Raw genomic sequence first — 25,400 nt, forward strand, 5'->3', positions numbered from 1 at the left:
TACTGTGTCTTTTATATTTTGGTGAGACCCGACGCAGACTGGGAGACTGCTTCACTGAACACCTATGCTCAGTCCACCACAGAAAGCAAGATCTCCCAGTGGCCACACATTTTAATTCCACGTCCCATTCCCATTCTGATATGTCTATCCATGGCCTCCTCTACTGTCAAAATGAATCCAAACTCAGGTTGGAGGAACAACACTTTATATACCGGCTGGGTAGCCTCCCACCTGATGACATGAACATTGACTTCTCTAACTTCCATTTATACCCCTCCTCCCCTTCTTACCCCATCCCTGATGTATTTAGTTGTTTGCCTGTTCTCCATCTCGCTCTGCTTCCCCCTTCCCCCTTTCTATCTCCCGGGGCCTCCCGTCCCATGATCCTATCCCTTCTCCAGCTCTGCATCACTTTCGCCAATCACCTTTCCAGCTCTTAGCTTCATCCCACCCCCTCCGGTCTTCTCCTATCATTTCTCATTTCCCCCTCCCCCCACTATTTTCAAATCTCTTACTATATTTCCTTTCAGTTAGTCCTGATGAAGGGTCTCGGCCCGAAACGTCGACAGTGCTTCTCCTTATAGATGCTGCCTGGCCTGCTGTGTTCCACCAGCATTTTGTGTGTGTTGTTTGAATTTCCAGCATCTGCAGACTTCCTCGTGTTTGCCACAAGAGGACACAGGTTTAAGGTGCTTGGGAGTAGGTACAAAGGAGATGTCAGGGGTAAGTTTATTATTCAGAGAGTGATGAGTGCGTGGAATGGGCTGCTGGCAACAGTGGTGGAGGCGAATACGATAAGGTCTTTTGAGAGGGTTTTAGTTAGATACACAGAGCTGAGTAAAATAGAGGGCTCTCGGTAAGGCCTATCATTCTCCTGAACTCCAGTGAGTAAAGGCTGAAAGCTGTAAAATTCTCCTCATTTGATAGGCCTTTCAATCCCGGAATCATTTTTATGAACCTGCCCTGAACCCTGTCCAATGTCAGCACATCCTTTCTTAGATAAGGAGCCCAAAACTGCTCACAATACTGCAAGAGATGCCTGACCATTGCTTTATTATGCTTCACCATTACATCCTTGCTTTTATATTCCAGTTCTCTTGAACTGAAAGCTGGCATTTCATTTGCCTTCCTCACCACCAAAGCAACCTGCAAATTAACTATAGGGAACCCTGCTTAAGGTCTTGCAAGTCTCTTTGAACCTCAGACTTTTGAATTTTCTCTCCATTGAGAAAATAGTCTAGCCTTTGACTTCTTCTACTAAATTACATGACCATACACTTCCTGACACTACATTCCATATGCGACTTTGTCCATTCTCTTAATCTATCAAAGTCCTTCTGAACTCTCTCACATCAACAATACCTGCTGCTCCATCTATCTTTGCATCATTTACTAGAAACCCATCAATTTCATAATACCATAAGACATCAGAACAGAATTAGGCCATTTGGCCCATCGTGTCTGCTCCATCATTCAATCATGGCTGATTTTTTTTTAATCCCACTCCCTGGCTTCCTCCCGTAACCTTTGATGCCATGTCCAATCAAGAAACTATCAATTTCTGCCTTAAATACACCCAAAAGATCTGGCCTCCACAGCTACCTGTGGTAACAAACTCCACAAATATACCGCCCACTGGCAGAAGAAATTTCTCCATATCTCTGCTTTAAAAGGACATCCCTCTATCCTGAGGCTATGCCCTCTGGTTCAAGACTCCCCCTATATGGGAAACAACCTTTCCACATTTACTCTCTCTAGGCTTTCCAACATTCCAAAGATTTCAATGAGATTCCCCCTCATGCATCCCAGAGCCAGCAAATTTTCCTCACCAGATGTCAGGGGTAAGTTTTTTTTATGCAGAGAGTGGTGAATGCATGGAATGGGCTGCCGGCGACAGTGGTGAAGGCAGATACGATAGGGTCTTTTAAGAGACTCCTGGATAGGTACATGAAGCTTAGAAAAGCAGAAGGCTATGGGTAATCCTAGGTAATTTCTAAAGTAAGAACGTTCGGCACAGCATTGTGGGTTGAAGGGCCTTTATTTCTATGTTTCTATATGATAACCTCTTCATTCCCAGAATCATTCTTGGAAACTCCTTGAAACCCTCCCCAATGCCAGCACATCTTTTCTTAGATAAGGAGTCCAAAACTGTTCAAGGTGAGGCCTTACCTGTGCCTTATAAAGTGTCAGCATCACATCCCTGCTCTTGTACTCTGGGACCTCTTGAAATGAACGCTAACATTTGCCTTCCTAACCACTGATTCAACCTGCAAGTTACTCTTGAAAGTGTTCTGCATAAGGACTCACAAATCCCTTTGTATCTCAGATTTTTACATTTTCTCCCTGTTTAGAAAATAGTCTGCACATTTATTTCTTCTACCAAAGTGCAAATGTTGAAGGGTGTGAGGGAAGAGAAGTGGGTGCAGTTACTATTACAAGAGAGAAGGTGCTCAAAAAGCTGAAAGGTCCATGTCACCTGGATCAGATGAACTGCACCCTAGGGTTCTGAAAGAGGTAGCGGTAGAAATTGTGGAGGTATTAGTAATGATCTTTCAAAAATCATTGGACTCTGGCATGGTGCCAGAGGACTGGAAAATTTCAGATGTTACACCACTCTTTAAGAAAAGGGGAAGGCAGTGAAAGGAAATTATAGACCAGTTAGACCAACCTCAGTGGTTGGGAAGATGTTAGCGTCAATTGTTAAGGATGAAGTGATGGAGTACTTGGAGACATAGTACTAGATAGAACGAAGTCAGCATGGTTTCCTCAAGGGAAAATCCTGCCTGACAAATTTTAGAATTCTTTGAGGACATTACAAGTAGGATGGATAAAGGGGATTCAGTAGATGTCATATGTTTGGACTCTCAGAAGGCCTTTGATAAAGTGCCACACATGAGGCTGCTTACTAAGTTAAGAATCCCTCCCCACTAGGTATTACAGGAAAGTTACTAACATGGTTAGAGCATTGGCTGATTGGTCGGAGTCAGTGCGTAAGAATAAAAGGATCCTTTTTTGGTTGGCTACCAGTGACTAGTGGGTTTGGAGTTTGGACCACTTCTTTTCATGCTGCATATGAATGATTTAGATGATGGAATAGATTACTTTGTTGCCAAGTTTGCGGATGATATGGAGATTGGTGGAGGGGCAGGTAGTGTTGAGGAAACAGGTAGGCTGCAGAATGACTTAGGTGGATTAGGAGAATGGGTAAGAAAGTGGCGAATGAAATACAAGGCCTTTGACATGGTCATGCAGTTTGATAGTAGAAATAAATATGCAGACTATTTTCTAAATGGGGAGAAAATCCAAAAATCTGAAATGGAAAGGGACTTGGAGTCCTTGTGCAGAACACACTAAAGGTTAACTTGCAGGTAGAGTTGGTGGTGAGGAAGGCAAATGCAATGTTAGCATTCATTTCAAGGGGTCTAGAATACAAGAGCAGGGATGTGATGCTGGGACTTTATAAGGCACTGGTGACACCTCACCTTGAGTATTGGGAACAGTTTTGGGCTCCTCATCAAAGAGATGTGCTAGCATTGGAGAGTTTTTAGTGGAGGCTCACAAGGATGATTCCAGGAATGAAAGGGTTATCATACAAGGAACATTTGGTGGTTCTGGATCTGTACTCATTGAAATTTAGAAGGATGAGGGGGATCTCTTTGAAACCTTTTGAATGTTGAAAGAACTAGACCGAGTAGATGTGGAAAGGATGTTTCCCTGGTGGGAGAGTCTAGGACAAGAGGGCACAGCCTCAGGTAGAGGGACGTCCTTTCAAAACAGAGATGGAGAGAAATTTCTTTAGCTAATGGGTGATAAATTTGTTGCCACATGCAGCTGTGGAGTCCATGTTGTTAGGTGTTTTTAAGGAAGAGCTTGAGAGGTTATTAATTGGACATGGTACCAAAGGTTACAGGGAAAAGAAGCATCAGCCATGATTGAATGGTGGAGCAGACTCAATGGGCCAAATAACCTAATTCTGCTCCTATGTCATGGTCTTTCCTATAACGAGCTGAGCAAAACCATAAACAATTTTCTAAATGTGGCGTCATGAACAAGATTTACATCTGCAACCTAACTGAAGAAGGATAGTGTGCTGAACAGCTTTTACACCACCCTGTCCATCTGTGAAGCACTTGCAATGATCTGTGTCCCCTTAAGTCCCTCTGCTCCATCGCACACCTCAGTGACCGAGTTGTCAGTGGGGGAACACTTTGTGACCAGCGATTATAATTCCGCTAATTTCAAAATACTTATGCAGAAGGACTGGTCTACAAGGCAGCTGGTTAATAGATGGATGAGAGATTTAGAGGGCTATAGGCCAAAATACAGGCAGATGTGACCAGATCACAGGGCAATACAGTTAGCATAATTGAGATAGGCTGAAGGGCCTGTTTATAGATCACAGGGCAATACAGTTGGCATGATTGAGATGGGCTGAAGGCCTGTTCCTGTGCTGTGTAACTCTGCCTGGAATGTTTATAGCTAGATTGATGAAAATGCCCAGGTGGAGTTGTACTAACAGAGAGAGAATATTGCTCAGCCAAAGGTCACAGACTGTTAAAAACAGCTAGTTCGGATGAGAAAGTAGAAGTGAATGACACAAAGTTGGAAAGATTGATAATGAGATAAATTACTTTAACCACCAAGACAGAGATTCAGATTCAAATTCATTAATTTATCATGTGCAGTGAAAGTGTAATTTCCATTAACAACCAACACAACCCAAGGATGTGTTGTTTTAGACGCGACAGAACAGGAGGGATTAAAGGAGGGGTGGTGTCACCAGTCAAGGAAAAGGTCACCACGGGTCCCACTCAGGGCACACTGTAGAACTCGACTAGTGAAGCGTTATAAGTGGAACTCAAAAATAAGGAAGATATGACCACGTTAATGGGGCTGTATTAAAGGCCAGCCAACAAATTTGTAGTCAGATCACAGACTGTTGCAAGAAACACAAGGTTGTTATAGCAGGTGACTTTAACTTTCCACATATTGACTGTAAAAGGATTAGATGTGTTAGAGTTTGTCAAATGCTTTCAGGAAAGTTTCCTTAATCAGTACATAGAAGTTCCAATGAGAGAATGTGTGATATTTGATCTGACATTAGGGAATAAGACCATAAGATATTGGAGCAAAATCAGGCCATTTGGCCCATTGAGTCTAGTCTGCCATTTCACCACGGCTGATCCAATTTCCCTCTCAGCCCCAATCTCTTGGATTCTGCCTGTATCCCTTCATACCCTGACCAATCAAGAATCAATCAAACTCTGCCTTAACTACACATACAGTGGCAAAGAATTCCACAGATTTGCCACCCTCTGGCTAAAGAAATTTCTCCTCATCTCCATTCTAAAAGGATGTCCCTCTATTTTGAAATTGTCCTCTATTCTAAGACTCTCCCACCATAGGAAACATCCTCTCCAAATCCACTCTATTGAGGCCTTTCAATATTTGGTAGGTTTCAATGAGTTCACCCCTCATTCTTCTGAATTCCAGTGAATACAAGCCCACATCCCACAAACGCTCTTCATGTGACAAACTGTTTAATCTGGGAATCATTTTTGTGAACCTCCTTTAAACTGTCTCAGTTTCAGCACATCCTTTCTAAGGGGCCCAAAACTCCTCTCAATACAGCACTCCAAGTGAGGCCTCACCAGTGCTTTACAAAGTCGGCATATCAATAGGCGTATCAGCCCGAAACATCGACTGTACTTTTTTCCATCAATTGTTTGCAAGGAGAGGACAAAAGACTGTGGAAGAAAGAAAAGAGGGAGGAACCCCAGAGGGACATTATGGGCAGGTAAGGAGATAAGGTGAAAGAAGGAAAACGGAATGGGGAATGGTGAAGGGAGGGGGATATTACCAGAGTTCGAGAAATCAATGATCGTGTCATCAGGTTGGAGGCTACCAAGGAATATAGGTGACCTGACAGTCCAACCTGACTGTGGCCTCATCAAGACAGTGGAGTGCCAGGAGGGAGATCAGTGGGGAGGGACGAATGGACAAGGAAGTCGCTTGGAGAGTGATCCCTGTAAAGCAGAAAGTGGAGGGAAGGAAAGATTCAGAACAAGAAGGCTGCAAGTGGAACTGCTAAGGATTTCCAAAGCAAAGGCATTTTACTACTTGGGGTATATGAAAGACAAGACTGCGCGGGCACGTGACGTCAGCCAGTAGAGCAGGAAAAGTTTAAAAAGAAGACCGCCATATCCAGCGGGCAGCGTTCGGAGTGGGAAGCAGAGTGAGAGGAAGCAGAGTGAGAGGCAGCAGAGTGAGAGGCAGCAGAGTGAGAGGCAGCAGAGTGAGAGGCAGCAGAGTGAGGGGCAGCAGAGTGAGAGGCAGCAGAGTGAGAGGCAGCAGAGTGAGAGGCAGCAGAGTGAGAGGCAGCAGAGTGAGAGGCAGCAGACTGAGAGGCAGCAGAGTGAGAGGCAGCAGAGTGAGAGGCAGCAGAGTGAGGGGCAGCAGAGTGAGAGGAAGCAGAGTGAGAGGCAGCAGAGTGAGAGGAAGCAGAGTGAGAGGCAGCAGAGTGAGAGGCAGCAGAGTGAGAGGCAGCAGAGTGAGAGGCAGCAGAGTGAGAGGAAGCAGAGTGAGAGGATTTTGGCTCAAAGGGCTTAGGTGGCAATGGGATGAGGCGAGGTAGGTTTTCCTGTGTTAATTGTGGAAAGGAGGTATGTGAGTGAGGCCGGTGTCTGTGGTCAGTGTCAGATGTGGGAGTTCCTTGAGACTCCCAGCCTCCCGGACTGCCATATCTGCACCTGGTGTGTCAAGCTGCAGCTCCTAAGGGACCGTTAGGGAACTGGAGATGCAGCTCAATGACCTTCATCTGGTCAGGGTGAGTGAGGAGGTGATAGAAAGGAGTTATAGGCAGATGGTCACACCAGGGCCACGGGAGGCAGACAAGTGGGTAATAGTCAGGAGAGGGAAGGGGAAGAGTCAGGTACTGGAGAGTACCCCTGTGGCTGTCCCCCGAACAGTAAGTACTCCTGCTTGAGTACATTGGGGGGGGGGGGGGGGGAGAGAGAGACAGCCTATCTGGGGGAAGCGACAGTGGCCAAGCCTCTGGCACAGAGTCTGGCCCTGTGGCTCAGAAGGGTAGGGAAAGGAAGAGGAAGGAAGTAGTGATAGGGGACTCTATAGTTTGGGGGTCAGACAGGCAATTCTGTGGACACAGGAAAGAAACTCCAATGGTAGTTTGCCTCCCAGGTGCCAGAATCCGGGATGTTTCAGATCGCATCAAAGATATCCTGCAGCGGGAGGGAGAACAGCCAGAGGTCGTGGTACATATTGGTACCAATGACATAGGTAGGAAAAGGGAAGAGGTCCTTTAAAAAGACTATAGGGAGTGAGGAAGGGAGTGAGGAAGAAAGTTGAGAAGCAGGACCACAAAGGTAATAATCCCAGGATTACTGCCTGCGCCACGCAACAGTGAGCATAGGAATAGATTGAGGTGGACTATAAATGCATGGCTGAGGGATTGGAGTAGGGGGCAGGGGGTCAGATTTCTGGATCATTGGGACTTCTTTTGGGGCAGGTGTGATCTGTACAAAAAGGATGGGTTGCACGCATCCCAGGGGGGCCAATATGCTGGTGGGGAGATTTGCTAAGGCTACTGGGGAGGATTTAAACTAGATTTGTTGGGGGTTGGGAATCGAACTGAAGAGACTGAGGAAGAGGCGGTTGGTTCACAAATAGAGAAATTTTGGAGAAAATATGTGAGGGAGGGTAAGCAGGTGACAGAGAAGGGATGCGCACAGACCGACGGTTTCAGATGTGTCTATTTTAATGCAAGGAGTATTGTAAACAAAGCAGATAAATTTAGAGCGTGGACCAGTACTTGGAGTTATGATGTGGTGGCCATTACAGAGACTTAGATGGCTTAGGGACAGGATTGGTTAAGATTTAAGATTCAAAAACTTTATTGACATTCCAACCATACATCAGCTCTGCAGGGCAGAATGAGACAGCGTTTCCCAGGGGCAAGTGCAAACATAACATAACAAACGCAACAAATAGTAAACACAACAATAAATAGTAAAACACAACAGCCACATGTCAGATAAAATCAAGTTATAGATGTCCAGTGCAAGTTAAAAGTGTCCAAAGCAGAGTCAGGTAGAGCAGCTATTTAGCAGTCTGACTGCCTGTGGGAGGAATCTGTTTAGTAGCCTTGTGGTTTTTGTTTTGATGCTCCTGTAACATTTGCCTGATGGCAGAAGAACAAACAGTTTATGGAAGGGTGTGAGGGGTCTTTAATGATGTACCGTGTTTTCTGGAGGCATCGACTCTGAAAGAGGTCTTGGACAAAAGGTAGGGAGACCCCCATAACCTTCTCTGCTCCCCTAACCACCCTCTGCAAGGCTTTTTTGTCGGCAGCACTGCAGCTGGAGTACCAGGGTGTGATGCAAAAGGTCAGCACACTTCCAACCACGCCTCAATGTAATTAAGATGTTAGTGGGGAGTGATGCTTGTTTAAGAAAGTACAATCTCTGCTGGGCCCAATTCACAATCCCAGTGGTGTTCCTGGACCAGGTGAGATTGTCCGAGATCTGCACCCCAAGGAACTTGATGTTTTCCACTCTCTCCACTGTGGAGCTGCTGATGCTGAGGGGTGTGTGCTCAGGCTGAGACCGTCTGAAATCGATGATCATCTCCTTGGTTTTGGTGACATTAAGCATCAAGTTGTTGTCACTGCACCAGCTCTCTAGGTGTTTGACCTCCTCCCTGTACAATGTTTCATCAATTCTGCTGATGAGCCCCACCACTGTGGTATCATCAGCAAACTTAATGATCGGGTTCCCCTTGAATCTGGCTGCACAGTCATGTGTTAGCAGCGTAAACAGCAATGGGCTGAGCACACAGCCTTGTGGGGATCCAGTGCTCAGCGTGATTGAGTCAGAGATGTTCCTGCCAACATGGACTGACTGTGGTCTCTCTGTCAAGAAATCCAGAACCTAGTGACACATGGCAGTGTTAAGGCAAAGCAGCGACAGTTTCTCCACTAGTCTCTGCGGATGATGGTATTGAACACTGAACTGAAATCAATGTACAACAATGTACTTCAAGTGCCTGGTTTTAGATGCTTCAGAAAGGACACAGAGGGAGGCAAAAGAGGTGGGGGCATGGAAGGATTGTCTACAGAGTCTCTGTGAGTGGAGATTAGGAACAGGAAGGGGATCAATAACTTTACTGGGTGTTTTTATAGGCCCCCTATTAATAACAGGGATATCGAGAAGCAGATAGGGAAACAGGACCTGGAAAGGCGTAATAATAAGAGTTGTCATGATGGGAGATTTTAATTTTCCAAATATTAATTGCCATCTCCTTAGAGTGAGGGGTATAGATGGGGTGGAGTTCGTTAGGTGTATTCAGGAAGGTTTCTTAACACAGTATGTAGATAAGCCTACAAGAGGAGAGACTGTACTTGATTTGGTATTGGGAAATTAACCTGGTCAGGTGTCAGATCTCTCAGTGGGAGAGCATTTTGGAGATAGTGATCATAATTCTATCTCCTTTACAATAGCATTGGAGAGAGATAGGAACGACAAGTTAGAAAAGCATTTAACTGGAGTAAGGGGAAATAGAAGGCTATCAGGTAGGAAATTGGAAGCATAAATTGAGAACAAATGTACTCAGGGAAACATATGGAAGAAGTGTGGCAAATGTTCAGGGGATATTTGTGTAGAGATCTGCATAGGTACATTCCAATGATACAGGATAGTTAAGGGCGGGTACAGGAACCATGCTGTACAAAGGCTGTAATAAATCTAGTCAAGAAGAAAAAAAAAGCTTACAAAAGGTTTAGAGAGCGAGGTAATGTTAGAGATCTAGAAGATTATAAGGCTAACAAGAAGGAGCTTAGAAGGAAATCACAGGAGAGCCAGAAGGGGCCATGAGAAGGCCTTGGTGGGCAGGATTAAGGAAAACCCAAGGCATTTTACAAGTATCTGAAGAGCAAGAGGATAAGACGTGAAAGAACAGGACTTATCAAGTGTGACAGTAGGGAAGTGTGTATAAAACCAGAGGAAAGAGCAGAGGTATTTAATGAATACTTCACTTCAGTGTTCACTATGGAAAAAGATCTTGGCAGTTGTAGTGATGCCTTTCAGCAGACTGAAAAGCTTGAGCATGTAGATATTAAGAAAGAGGATGCGCTGGAGCTTTTCGAAAGCATCAAGTTGGATAAGTTGCCAGAACCAGATGAGATGCACCCCAGGCTACTGTGGGAGGCGAGGGAGGAGATTGCTGAACCTCTAGTAATGATCTCTGCATCATCAATGGGGAGGGGAGAGGTTCCAGAGGATTGGAGTGCTGCAGATGTTGTTCTCTTATTCAAGAAAACGAGTAGAGATAGCCCAGTAAATTATACACCAGTGAATATTACCTGAGTGGTTGGTAAGTTGATGGAGAAGATCCTGAGAGGCAGGACTTATGTACACTAGGAGAGCTATAATATAACTATATAACAATTACAGCACGGAAACAGGCCATCTCGGCCCTTCTAGTCCGTGCCGAACGTTTACTCTCGCCTAGTCCCACTGAACTGCATTCAACCCATAACCCTCCATTCCTTTCCTGTCCATATACCTATCCAATTTTTTTTTTTAAATGACAATATCAAACCTGCCTCTACCACTTCTACTGGAAGCTCGTTCCACACAGCTACCACTCTCTCAGTAAAGAAGTTCCCCTTCGTGTTACCCCTAGACTTTTGCCCCCTAACTCTCAACTCATGTCCTCTTGTTTGAATCTCCCCTACTCTCAATGGAAAAAGCCTATCCATGTCAACTCTATCTATCCCCCTCATAATTTTAAACACCTCTATCAAGTCCCCACTCAAATTTCTACGGTCCAAAGAATAAACACCTAACTTACTCAACCTTACTCCGTAACTTAGGTGCTGAAACCCAGGTAACATTTGAGTAAATCACTGTATTCTCTCTGTTTTGTTGACATCTTTCCTATAATTCAGTGACCAGAACTGTACACAAGACTCCAAATTTGGTCTCACCAATGCCTTGTACAATTTTAACATTACATCTCAACTCCTGTACTCAATGCTCTGATTTATAAAGGCCAGCATACCAAAAGCTTTCTTCACTGCCCTATCTCCATGAGATTCCACCTTCAGCGAACTATGCACCATTATTCCTAGATCACTCTGTTCTTCAATGGCCCACCATTTACCATGTATGTCCTATTTTCATCAGTCCTACTGTTACAAAGGATGAACAGCTCTGATGGGCAGAAGGGTGCAGAGTTGCCCATGTCTCCCCCCCCCCCCCGGGAGAATCACAAACCATTACTGTTGCTATGCTGCTAATGAGAGAGAGAGAGATGTAAGGGAAAACATGCTGGAACTGGAAAATCTGCTACAGATAAGAGAGAGATAAAGCGGGGCAGAGAGACTTGTTGATTAACCATATTATGACTTCTGAAAGACATGGCTTCTGAGAGGGTTGTTTACCTTATACCATTCTGTTCATTAAAATTCCTCAGTGGACAGCCGGAGTGGGCTGGTTTGATGAACAAAGCCATTCAAAATTGATGGACAACTGAGACCCCGTGAGTAGGGATAAAAGTGAGGTCTGGGGAGACAACCCTCAGGCACATCAGGAGACACACTATTGAGCACTGATTGAGTGTTGGAACCCACGTGAAGATGTGGGGCATTGGAGACCGAACAAAGGGATCGGTCAGTTTAACTCACAGTGTTATAGGAGGGACGGTGGGGGCTTGTGTGTGTGTTCACCCTTGCCTGGGTGACGAGTCCACCACAGAAGAACAGTCCAGCTGAAGGACAGAGGGGTCATACCTGAATGGCCACAACACATCGACGGATCAAGAACATAAAGGAAGGTTTGCCTGCCTGTAGCTGTTACTGCTCGCACTCTCTCTCTTTTTCTCTCTCTCTCCCCAACGATTACAATACAACAACTATAACTACATTAGCACTCATGAACTGAACTGAACTTTACACTTTTCTATGACAATTTATTTACCCCTAGACATCGATAGAGCTTGTTTATTATTGATTATTATTATTCATGCACTTTTAGGTTTATTACTGCTAACTGGTTTTATATGTATATTTGCATTATTAATATGGTTTTGCTTATTTTTATTAATAAACACCTTTAGTATAGTACCACCAGACTCCAACAAATTCTTCTTTCTCTGCTGGTTAGACACCCAATTACGGGGTACGTAACACTACCAAAATGTAGCACCTCACACTTATCAGCATTAAACTCCATCTGCCATTTTTCAGCCCACTCTTCTAACTGGCCTAAATCTCTCTGCAAGCTTCGAAAACCGACTTCATTATCCACAACGCCACGTATCTTAGTATCATCTGCATATTTACTAATCCAATTTACTACCCCATCATCCAGATCATTAATGTATACGACAAACAATATTGGACCCAGTACAGATCCCTGAGGCACATCACTAGTCACTGGCCTCCAACCTGACAAACAGTTATCCACCACTACTCTCTGGCATCTCCCATCCAGCCACTGTTGAATCCATTTTACTAATTCAATATTAATAACTAACTGTTGAACCTTCCTAACTTTCCGTGTGGAACCTTGTCAAAGGCCTTACTGCAGTCCATATAGACAACATCCACTGGTTTACCCTTGTCAACATTCCCAGCAACCTCTTCAAAAAATTCAGTAAGATTTGTCAAACATGACCTTTCACGCACAAATCCAAGCTGACTATTCCTAATCAGACCCTGTCTATCCAGATAATTACATATACTATCTCTAAGAAAACTTTCCAATAATTTACTCACCACTGACGTCAAGCTTACAGGTTGATAATTGCTAGATTTACTCTTAGAACCCTTTACTCTTTAAACAATGGAATCACATGAGCAATACACCAATTCTCTGGCACCATCCCCATTTCTAATGACATTTGAAATATTTCTGTCAGAGCCCCTGCTATTTCTACACTAACCTCCCTCAAGGTCCTGGGGAATATCCTGTCAGGATCCAGAGACTTATCCACTTCTATACTCTTTAACAGCGCCAGTACTTCCTCTTCTTTAATCATCATAGTTTCAATAACTACCCTACTTGTTTCCCTTACGCAATACAATATTATTTTCCTTAGAGAATACTGAAGTAAAGAAATTGTTCAAAATCTCCCCCATCTCTTTTGGCTCCACACATAGCTGTCCACTCTGATTCTCTAAGGGACCAATTTTATCCCTCACTATCCTTTTGCTATTAATATAACTGTAGAAACCCGTCAGATTTATTGGATTTATTTTCACCTTACTTGCCAAAGCAACCTCGTATCTTCTTTTAGCTTTTCTAATTTCTTTAAGATTCTTTTTACATTCTTTATATTCCTCGAGCACCTCATTTACACCATGCTGCCTAAATTTATTGTAGATCTCTCTCTTTTTCTGAACCGTTTCCAATACCCCTTGAAAACCATGGCTCTCTCAAACTTTTAACCTTTCCTTTCAACCTAACAGAAACATAAAGATTCTGTATCCTCAAAATTTCACCTTTAAATGACCTCCAATTCTCTATTACATCCTTCCCATAAAACAAATTGTCCCAATCCACTCCTTCTAAATCCTTCCACATCTCCTCAAAGTTACCCTTTCTCCAATCAAAAATCTCAACCCTGGGTCAAGTCCGATCCTTCTCCATAATTATTTTGAAACTAATGGCATTGTGATCATTGGACCCGAAGTGCTCCCCAACACATACCTCCATCACCTGACCTATCACATTCCCTATCAGGAGATCCAACACTACCCCTTCTCTAGTTGGTACCTCTATGTATTGCTGCAAAAAGCTATCCAGCATACATTCTGCAAACTCCAAACCATCCATCCCTTTTACAGAACGGGCTCCCCAGTCTATGTGTGGAAAATTAAAATCTCCCACAATCACAACCCTGGGCTTACTACAAATATCTGCTATCTCCTTACAAATTTGCTCCTCCAATTCTCGCTCCCCATTAGGTGGTCTATAATACACCCCTGTAAGTGTCAATTCCACCCAAGTAGTCACCCTAGACAAGCCCTCTAATCTATCCTGCCAAAGCACCACTGTAATATTTTCTCTGACAAGCAATGTAACACCTCCCCCTCTTGCCCCTCCGATTCTATCACACCTGAAACAACGAAATCCAGGAATATTTAGTTGCCAATCACACTCCTCCTTCAACCATGTTCCACTAATAGCTACAACATCATATTTCCAGGTATCAATCCATGCTCTAAGCTCATCCACCTTTCTTACAATGCACCTAGCATTAAAATAGATGCATTTAACAAACTCTCCACTTCTTCCTCTGTTTATCCTTAATGGTGCAAACAACTTTATTATCTTTTTCTTCCTTCTCCCCTACATCTTCGGTCTGAGCACTCCCCTTCTCTGTCACCTGCCTATCCTCCCTCACACACTGTCTACAAGCTTTCTCTATTTGTGAACTAACCTCCTCTCTCCTCGTCTCTTCAATTTAATTCCCACCCCCAATCATTCTAGTTTAAAGTCTCCCCAGAAGCCTTAGCAAATCTCCCCGCCAGGATATTGGTCCCCCTAGGATTCAAGTGTAACCAGTCCTTTTTGTACAGGTCACACCTGCCCCAAAAGAGGTCCCAATGATCCACAAACTTGAATCCCACAAACTGCTCCAATCCCTCAGCCACGCGTTTATCCTCAACTCATTACATTCCTACTCTCACTGTCACGTGGCACAAGCAGTAATCTCGAGATTACTACCTTTGCGGTCCTTCTTCTCAACTCCCTTCCTAACTCCCTATATTCTCCTTTCAGGACCTCTTCCCTTTTCCTACCTACGTCATTGGTACCTATATGTATCACGACCTCTGGCTACTCACCCTCCCACTTCAGGATATCTTGGACGGGATCAGAAACATCCTGGACCCTGGCACCAGGGAGGCAAACTACCATTCAGGTCTCCTGACTGCGTCCACAGAATCACCTATCTGACCCCCTAACTATCAAGTCTCCTATTACTACTGCCTTCCTCTTCCTTTCCCTATCCTTCTGAGCCACAGGGCCAGACTCTGTGCCAGAGGCATGGCCACTGTTGCTTCCCCCAGGAAGGCTATCCCCTCAGTAGTACTCAAACAGGAGTACTTATTGTCAAGGGGTACAGCCACTGGGGTACTGTCTAGTACCTGACTCTTCCCCTTCCCTCTCCTAACCGTTACCCACTTGTCTGCTTTCAGTGGCCCCGCTGTGGCCACCTGCCTGTAACTCCTCTCTATCACTTCCTCACTCTCACTGACCAGACGAAGGTCACTGAGCTGCAGCTCCAGTTCCCTGACACGGTCCCTTAGGAGCTGCAGCTCGACGCACCTGGCGCAGATGTGGACATCCGGGAGGTTAGGAGACTCGAAGACCTCCCACATCGGACACTGAGAATAAGCTGCCCTCACACTTATAATTCCCACTTTCCTCAAATAACCTAAATCTACCTTGCCTCGCCCATTGAGCCAAAGCCCTTAAGGCCTCACTCTGCTCCTGGCTCATTCTGCTGCCCGCAAATGATGCTGCCTGCTGTATAAGGCTGTGTTCCTTTTAAATCTTTTGCGCTTCACTGCCCGATGTCACATGCCTGCGCAGTCCTGCCTCTCTTAGTCCCGATGAGAAGAAAAAATCAAAATGGCTCCCGCTGTACTCTTGTTCTGATTCCCAGACTTCCTTCTCCAAATGATTAGGAATAGTCAACATGGCTTTTTCAAAGGCAGGTCGTGCCTTACAAGACTGATAGAATTTCCAAAGCAAAGGCATTTTATGGTGTATTGGCCTTCATTAATCGTGGAATTGAATTTAGGATCCGAGAGGCAATTTTGCAGCTATATAGGACCCTGGTCAGACCCCACTTGGAGTCACCTCATTACAGGAAGGATGTGGAAGCCATAGAAAGGGTGCAGAGATTTACAAGGACGTTACGTTATGCCTTCTTAACCACAGAGTCAACCTGCGCAGCTGCTTTGAGCATCCTATGGACTTGGACCCCAAGATCCCTCTGATCCTCCACACTGCCAAGAATCTTACCATTAATACTATATTCTGCTATCATATTTGACGTACCAAAATGAGCCACTTCACACTTATTTGGGTTGAACTCCACCTGTCATTTCTCAGTCCAGTTTTGCATCCTATCAATGTCCCGCTGTAACCTCTGACATCCCACCACACTATCCACAACACCTCTAAGCTTTGTGTCATAGCAAACTTACTAACCCATCCCTCCACTTCCTCATCCAGATAATTTATAAAAATGACAAAGAGTAAGGATCCCAGAACAGATCCCTGAGGCATTCCACTGGTGATCAAACTCCATGCAGAATATGACCCATCTACCACCACTCTTTGCCTTCTGTGGGCAGGCCAGTTCTAGATCCACAAAGCGATGTCCACTTGGATCCCATACCTCCTCATTTTCTCAAAAAGCCTTGCATGGGGTATCTTATCAAATGCTTTGCTGAAATCCATATACACTACATCTACTGCTCTTCCTTCATCATTGTGTTTAGTCACATCCTCAAAAAAATTCAATCAGGCTGGTAAGGCACGAACTGCCCTTGACAATGCCATGCTGAATAGTCCTAATCATATTATACCTCTCCAAATGTTCATAAATCCTGCCTCTCAGGATCTTCTCCATCAACTCACCAACCACTGAGGTAAGACTCACTGGTTTATAATTTGCTGGGCTATCTCTACTCCCTTTCTTGAATAAAAGAACAACATCTGCAACCCTCCTATCCTCTGGAACCTCTTCCGTCCCCATTGACGATGCAAAGATCATCGCCAGAGATTCAGCAATCTCCTCCCTTGCCTCCCACTGTACCCTGGGGAAAATCTCATCTGGTCAAAACGACTTATCTAACTTGATGCTTTCCAAAAGCTCCAGCACATCCTCTTTCTTAATATCTACATGCTTAAGCTTTTCAGTCCGCTGCAAGTCATCACCACAATCACCAAGATCCTTTTCCATAGTGAATACTTAAGTAAAGTATTCATTAAGTGTCTCTGAAGTATAATGGTTTTGGTGTTATTTATTTAATTTTGTTCTCTTTTTCTAGTTTTAGGCATGAAGATCTGATCACATTTTACGTCAGAAACAGTGAAAATTCTGGAGGGTTCACAACTTTCCAGCATCAGTGTACTTACAGGAAAGATGTAAATAAGACTGAAAGAGTACGGATAAAATTGACATGGATGTTGTTGGGTCTGGAGCACATGATTTATAAGGAAAGATTAAATAGGTTAAGAGGTTTGATTAGAGATATATAAAAATGATGAGGGGTGTAGATAGGATAAGTACAAACAAACTTTTTCCACTGAGGATGGGTGCAACTACAACCAGAGGTCATGGGTTAAAGGTGAAAAGTGCAATGTTTAAGGGAAACTTGAGGGGAAACTACTTAACCTAGAGGCTTGAGATTCTGGACCAAACAGCCAGCACAAGTGGTGCATTTTGCTCAATCTCAATCCTTTGGCGAAGATTGAATAGGTACATGGATGGTAGGTATATAGAGCGTTATTGTCCTAGTACAGCATTTTAAATGGTTCGGCACAGATTAGGTCGGCCAGATAACCTGTTGCTGTGCTGTACTTCTCTATGACTTTACGTACTGGGGCAGCCCACAAGACTTGCCACATATTCCATCTCCAACATAGCATGCCCAAAACACCTGGCAGACAAACCACACGACACAAACACACACACAACACCACAAATGCACACACAACACAACAAGATTCCAGAGAAAATCCTTGCAACTGGGATGAACAGAGCTGGTTTCTCGATAGTCAGAAGACAAGGTGGGATGAATGGCCCACACAGGTTTGAAGTCATGGGTATGGCCCACACAGGTATGAGAACACTTACACTCACCTGCAGGTTTAAAATACCTGTATTCACAGGCTGTGTCATACACCAAGGCTGCGCGGCTAGGCGGCAACACATACTGCCGTAGAGAGGCAACCAGAAGGAGCAATCCTCTGCAATAGAGACAGAGAGACAGGTGGAAGAATGTACGAGCCTGAGACATGAGCAAGAGATGGCGGAAAAGGGGGGAGAGAGACAAAAGGGGAGAGAGGGGGCAGTGGGTGAGAGGGCACAGTGGGAGAGGGAGGGCAGGGGAGACAGAGTGAGGGGGAGACAGTGAAAGGGGGAGAGGGGGAGGGTGGAGGGAGAGAGGGAGGAGACAGGGGAGCAGAGAGAAGGGAGGCAGAGAGGGGGGGCAGAGAGAAGGGGGCAGAGAGGGGGAGGCAGTGAAAGAGGGGGACAGAGAAAGGGGGGCAGAGAGAGAGAGGGGAGGCAGAGAAAGAGGGGGCAGAGAGAGGGGGAGGCAGAGAAAGAGGGGGCAGAGAGAGGGGAGGCAAAGAACATAGTACATAGAATACTACAACACATTGCAGGCCCTACAGCCCAAAATGTTGTGCTGCCCTCAAAGCCTGCCTCATATATAACCCCCCACCTTAAATTCCTCCATATACCTGTCTAGTAGTCTGTTAAACTTCACTAGTGTGTCTGCCTCCACCAATGACTCGAGCAGCGCATTCCACGCACCAACCACTCTCTGAGTGAAAAACCTTCCTCTAATATCCCCCTTGAACTTCCCTCCCCTTACCTTAAAGCCATGTCCTCTTGTACTGAGCAGTGGTGCCCTGGGGAAGAGGCGCTGGCTGTCCACTCTGCCTATTCCTCTTAATATCTTGTACACCTTTATCATGTCTCCTCTCATCCTCCTTCTCTCCAAAGAGTAAAACCCTAGCTCCCTTAATCTCTGATCATAATCCATACTCTCTAAACCAGGCAGCATCCTGGTAAATCTCCTCTGTACCCTTTCCAATGCTTCCACATCCTTCCTATAGTGAGGTGACCAGAACTGGACATCGTACACCAAGTGTGGCCTAACTAGAGTTTTATAGAGCTGCATCATTACATCACGTCTCTTAAACTCTATCCCTCGACTTATGAAAGCTAATGCCCCATAAGCTTTCTTAACTACCCTATCTACCTGTGAGGCAACTTTCAGGGATCTGTGGACATGTACCCCCAGATCCCTCTGCTCCTCCACACTACCAAGTATCCTGCCATATACTTTGTACTCTGCCTTGGAGTTTGTCCTTCCAAAGTGTACCACCTCACACTTCTCTGGATTGAACTCCATCTGCCACTGCTCACTCCATCCTATCAATGTCCCTCTGAAATTTTCGACAATCCTCTTCACTAACTACAACACCACCAACCTTTGTGTTGTCTGCAAACTTGCCAACCCACCCTTCTACCCTCACATCCAGGTCGTTAATAAAAATCATGAAAAGTAGGGGTCCCAGAACAGATTCTTGTGGGACACCACTAGTCACAACCCTCCAATCTGAATGTACTCCCTCCACCACAACCCTCTGCCTTCTGCAGGCAAGCCAATTCTGAATCCACCTGGCCAAACCTCCCTGGATCCCATGCCTTCAGACTTCCTGAATACCATGTCTACCATGTAGAACCTTGTCAAATGCCTTACTAAAATCCATGTAGATCACATCCACTACACTACCCTCATCTATATGCCTGGTCAGCTCCTCAACGAACTCTATCAGGCTTGTTAGGCATGATCTGCCCTTCACAAAGCCATGCTGACTGTCCCTGATCAAATCATGATTCTCTAAACGCCCATAGATCCTATCTCTAAGAATCTTTTCCAACAGCTTTTCCACCACAGACGTAAGGCTCACTGGTCTATAATTACCCGGACTATCCCTACTACCTTTTTTGAACAAGGGGACAACATTCGCCTTCCTCCAATCCTCCAGTACCATTCCCGTGGACAACGAGGACATAAAGATCCTAGCCAGAGGTTCAGCAATCTCTTCCCTCGCCTCATGGAGAGGCCTGGGGAATATTCCATCAGACCCCGGGGACTTATCCATCCTAATGTATTTTAACAACTCCAACACCTCCTCTCCCTTAATATTAACATGCTCCAGAACATCAACTTCACTCATATTTTCCTCACCATCATCAAGTTCCCTCTCAGTGGTGAATACCGAAGAGAAGTATTCATTGAGGACCTCACTCACTTCCACAGCCTCCAGGAACTTCTTCCCACTTTTATCTCTAATTGGTCCTACCTTTACTCCTGTCACCCTTTTGTTCTTCACATAATTGAAGAATGCCTTGGGGTTTTCCTTTACCCTACTCGCCAAGGCCTTCTCATGCCCCCTTCTTGCTCTTCTCAGCCCCTTCTTAAGCTCCTTTCTTGCTACCTTATATTCCTCAATAGACCCATCTGATCCTTGCTTCCTAAACCTCATGTATGCCCCCTCAAAGAAAGGGGGTCAGAGAGAGGGGGAGGCAGAGAAAGAGGGGACAGACAGAGGGGACAGAAAGAGGGGGGGGACAGAGAGATGGGGCAGAGGGTGGCAGAGAGATGGGGCAGAGGGTGGGCAGAGAGCAGAAGGAGAAAGAAGGGAAGAGAGGAGTGGTGAGAGAAGAGAGGGGGAGTGAGAGGAGAGAAGTGAGAGAGAGGGGGTAAATGGGAGAGCGAGAAAAAGATGGAAGAGAGGAGGACAGGAGACGAAGGGAGGGAGCGAGGGACATGAGTGGGAGAGAGGCAGACAGGAGAGGAGAACCTGGGAGGGAGTTGGGGGTGGCGAGAGAGGGGTGCTGAGAGAATGGGGTTTTTAGAGCGGAAAGGTAGGGGAGAACAGGGTGGGGAGGAGAGGGGAGAAGGGTAAGGGATGAGAGGGGGAGGGGGGCATGGAGAGAGGGGGAGGGGAGAGGGGGAGATAGGGTAGTGTGAGGGGGAGAGAGAGGGAGATAGGGAGGGGGGAGGGGGTGAGGGGGAGTCAGAGGGGGAGTGTGGGAGAAAAGAGGGGAAGGAGAGCAGAGTGAGGGGAGGGAGAGAGGGGAGAGCTGAGGGGAGAGAGAGGGGAAGAGCAGGGAAGGGGGAGAGAGGGGAAGAGCAGGGAAGGGGGAGAGATGGGGAGGGACAGAGGGGGTGAGGGAGAGAGAGGGGGAATGTGGGGAGGGAGGAGGGAGAGCAGAGGGACAAGGTAGAAAAAGGGGTGGGAGAGAAGGGGGAGAGTGGGCAGAGAGGGGAGAGGGAAGAGGAGAGGGGGGAGGGGGAGAGAGAAGGAGGGAGAAGGAGGGAGAAGGAGGGAGGAGGGAGAAGGAGGGAGAAGGAGGGAGAAGGAGGGAGAAGGAGGGAGGGGAGAGAGAGAGGGGAGAGATAGGTAGATATAGATGTAGAAAGACAGGATATATATAGAACAGACGGAATGGAGAGAAGGGGAGTGAGGGAGGGGAGAGATAGGTAGATATAGATAGAGAAAGACGGAATATATATAGAAGAGACGGGAAGCAAAAGAGAGATGGGCAGAGAGCAACAGTAGTTGGGGAAAATGCTTGAAACTGTCAGTAAGGCAGAAACAGTGAAATATTTAGAAAGGAGTGGTTCCATTAGACAGATGCAACATGGATTCAGAAAGGGCAGGTCCTGTTTGACAAACTTACTGGAGTTCTTTGAGGACATAATGAGTGCAGCAGATAGAGGGGAACAGGTGGATGTCATATACTTGGATTTCCAGAAGACATTCGATAAAGTGCCGCACTAGAGACTTATGAATAAGATACGGATGCATGGAGTGTGAGGAAGTGTATTGGATAGTGGATTGGTTAACCAATACAAGGCAGAGAGAATGGGTCTTTCTCCAGTTGGACTGAGTGTGGCGTAGCAAAATTTACTGATGACATTAAACTGAGTGGAAAAGCAAATTGTACAGAGGATGTGGAGAGTCTGCAGAGGGATATAGATAGGTTCAGTGAGTGGGTCAAGGTCTGGCAGATGGAATACAACATTGGTAAATGCGAGATCATCCACTTTGGAAGGAATAATAGAAGAGCAGATTATTATTTAAATGGTGAAAGATTGTAGCATGTTGTGTGCAGAGGGACTTGGAAGTGCTTGTTTATGAATTGCAAAAAGCTGGCTTACAGGTACAACAGATTATTAAGAAGGCAAATGGAACGTTGCCCTTCATTGCTAGAGGGGTTGAATTTAAGAGCAGGGACGTCATGCTGCAACTATAGAGGGTACCAGTGAGGCCGCACCTAGAGTACTGTGTGCAGTTCTGGTCTCCATACTTGAGGAAGGATATACTGGCTTTGGAGGCAGTGCAGAGGAGGTTCGCCAGGCTGATTCCAGAGATGAAGGGGTTAACCTCTGAGGAGAAATTGAGTCACCTGGGTTTGTACTCGCTAGAATTCAGAAGAATGACAGGGGATCTTATAGAAACATTCAAAATTTTGAAAGGGATAGATAAAAGTAGGAAAGTTGCTTCCATTGGTAGGTGAGACTAGAACTAGGGGACATTGCCTCAAGATTCAGGGGAGAAGATTTAGGACTGACATAAGGAGAAACTGTTTTTCCCAGAGAGTAGTGAATCTGTGGAATTCTCTGCCCAGGGAAGCAGTTAAGGCTTCTTCACTAAATGTATTTAAGACACAGTTAGAATGAAGGGTTATGGGGAAAAGGCAGGTAGTCAGAGCTGAGTTTATGGACAGATCAGCCATGACTTTATTGAATGACAGGGCAGGCTCGATGGGCTAAATGACCTACTCCACATAACATATAACCATATAACAATTACAGCACAGAAACTGGCCATCTTGGCCCTTCTAGTCCATGCTGAACGCTTACTCTCACCTAATCCCACTGACCCGCACTCAGCCCATAGCCCTCCATTCCTTTTCTATCCATATACCTGTCCAATTTTGCTTTAAATGACAATACCGAACCTGCCTCTACCACTACTATTAGAAGCACATTCCACACAGCTACAACTCAGAGTAAAGAAATTCCCCCTCATGTTACCCTTAAACTTTTGCCCCCTAACTCTCAAATCATGTCCTCTTGTTTGAATCTCCTCTACTCTCAATGGAAAAAGCCTATCCACGTCAACTCGATCTATCCCCCTCATAATTTTAAATACCTCTATCAAGTCCCCCCCCTCAATCTTCTAAGCTCCAAAGAATAAAGACATAACTTGTTCAGCCTTTCCCTGTAACTTAGGTGCTGAAACACAGGTAACATTCTAGTAAATCTTCTCTGTACTCTCTACTTTGTTGACATCTTTCCTATAATTCGGTGACTAGAACTGCACACAATGCTCCAAATTTGGCCTTACCAATGCCTTGTACAATTTTAACATTACATCCCAACTCCTTTACTCAATGCTCTGATTTATAAAGGCCAACATATCAAAAGCTTTCTTCACCACTCTATCCATATGAGATTCCACCTTCATGGAACTATGCACCATTATTCCTAGATCACTCTGTTCTACTGCATTCTTCAATGTCCTACCATTTACCATGTATTTCCTATTTTGATTATTCCTACCAAAATGTAGCACCTCACACATATCAGCATTAAACTCCATCTGCCATCGTTCAGCCCATTCTTCTAACTGGCCTAAATCTCTCTGCAAATGTTGAAAACCTACTTCATTATCCACAACGCCACCTATCTTAGTATCATCTGCATACTTACTAATCCAATTTACCACCCCATCATCCAAATCATTAATGCATATGACAAACAACATTGGCCCCAGTACAGATCCCTGAGGCACACCACTAGTCTCCGGCCTCCAACCTGACAAACAGTTATCCAGCACTACTCTCTGGCATCTCCCATCCAGCCACTGTTGAATCCATTTTACTACTTCAACATTAATATCTAACGATTGAACCTTCCTAACTAACCTTCTGTGCGGAATCTGTACTGAAGTCCATATAGACAACATCCACTGCTTTACCCTTGTCAACTTTCCTCGTAACCTCTTCAAAAAATTCAATAAGATTCGTCAAACATGACCTTCCACGCACAAATCCATGTTGACTGTTTCTAATCACACCCTGTCTATCCAGATAATTATACAGACCATCTCTAAGAATACTTTCCATTAATTTACCCACCATTGACGTCAAACTGACAGGCCTATCATTGCTAGGTTTACTCTTAGAACCCTTTTTAAACAATGGAACCACATGAACAATACACCAATACTCCGGCACCATCCCCATTTCTAATGACATTTGAAATATTTCTGTCAGAACCCCTGCTATTTCTATACTAACCTCCCTCAAGGTCTTAGGGAATATCCTGTCAGGACTGGAGATTTATCCACTTTTATATTCCTTAAAAGCACCAGTACTTCCTCCTCTTTAATTGTCATAGTTTCCATAACTTCCCTACTTGTTTACCTTACCTTACACAATTCAATATCCTTCTCCTTAGTGAATACAGAAGAAAAGAAATTGTTCAAAATCTCCCCCATCTCTTTCAGCTCAACACATAGCTGTCCACTCTGATTCTCTAAGGGCCAATTTTATCCCTCCCTATCCTCTTGCTATTAATATAACTGTAGAAACCCTTCGAATTTATTTTCACCTTACTTGCCAAAGCAACCTTGTATATTCTTTTAGCTTTTCTAATTTCTTTCTTAAGATTCTTTTTACTTTCTTTATATTCCTCGAGCACCTCATTTACTCCATGCTGCCTATATTTATTGTAGATATCTCTCTTTTTCCGAACCAATTTTCCAATATCCCTTGAAAACCATGGCTCCCTCAAACTTTTAACCTTTCCTTTCAACCTAACAGGAACATAAAGATTCTGTACCCTCAAAATTTCACCTTTAAATGACAGCCATTTCTCTATTACATCCTTCCCATAAAACAAATCGTCCCAATCCACTCCTTCTAAATCCTTTCGCTTCGTCTCAAAGTTAGCCTTTCTCGAATCAAAAATCTCAACCCTGGGTCCAGTCCTATCCTTCTCCATAATTATATTGAAACTAATGGCATTGTGATCACTGGACCCGAAGTGCTCCCCAACACATAATTCCATCACCTGACCTATTTCATTCCCTAACAGAAGATCCAACACTGCCCCTTCTCTAGTTGGTACCTCTATGTATTGCTGCAAAAAACTATCCTGCACTCATTCTACAAACTCCAAACCACCCATCCCTTTTACAGTATGGGCTTCCCAGTCTATGTGTGGAAAATTAAAATCTCCCACAATCACAACCCTGGGCTTACGACAAATATCTGCTATCTCCTTGCAAATTTGCTCCTCCAATTCTCGCTCCCCATTAGGTGGTCTATAATACACCCCTATAAGTGTTACTACACCTTTCCCATTCCTCAATTCCACCCAAATAGTCTCCCTAGATGAGCCCACTAATCTATCCTGCCACAGCACCGCTGTAATATTTTCTCTGACAAGCAACGCAACACCTCCCCCTCTTATCCCTCCGATTCTATCACACCTGAAGCAACAAAATCCAGGAATATTTAGTTGCCAATCACACCCCTCCTGC

General features: G+C 44.9%; 1 protein-coding gene across 4 annotated transcripts in view; it reads right to left on the reverse strand.

The window, feature by feature from the left end:
- LOC132392020 (rhotekin-like) overlaps positions 1-25,400 on the reverse strand; it is a 258,421-nt gene that overhangs the window by 151,102 nt on the left and 81,919 nt on the right. For all 4 annotated transcript variants that reach the window (XM_059965934.1, XM_059965935.1, XM_059965932.1 and 1 more), the window contains exon 7: positions 17,902-18,008. In XM_059965934.1, coding sequence (XP_059821917.1) covers positions 17,902-18,008 — 107 coding nt within the window. The remainder of the gene's footprint in view (positions 1-17,901; positions 18,009-25,400) is intronic.

The sequence above is a fragment of the Hypanus sabinus genome, chromosome 3, assembly GCF_030144855.1.
Source record: "Hypanus sabinus isolate sHypSab1 chromosome 3, sHypSab1.hap1, whole genome shotgun sequence".
NCBI lineage: Eukaryota > Metazoa > Chordata > Chondrichthyes > Myliobatiformes > Dasyatidae > Hypanus > Hypanus sabinus.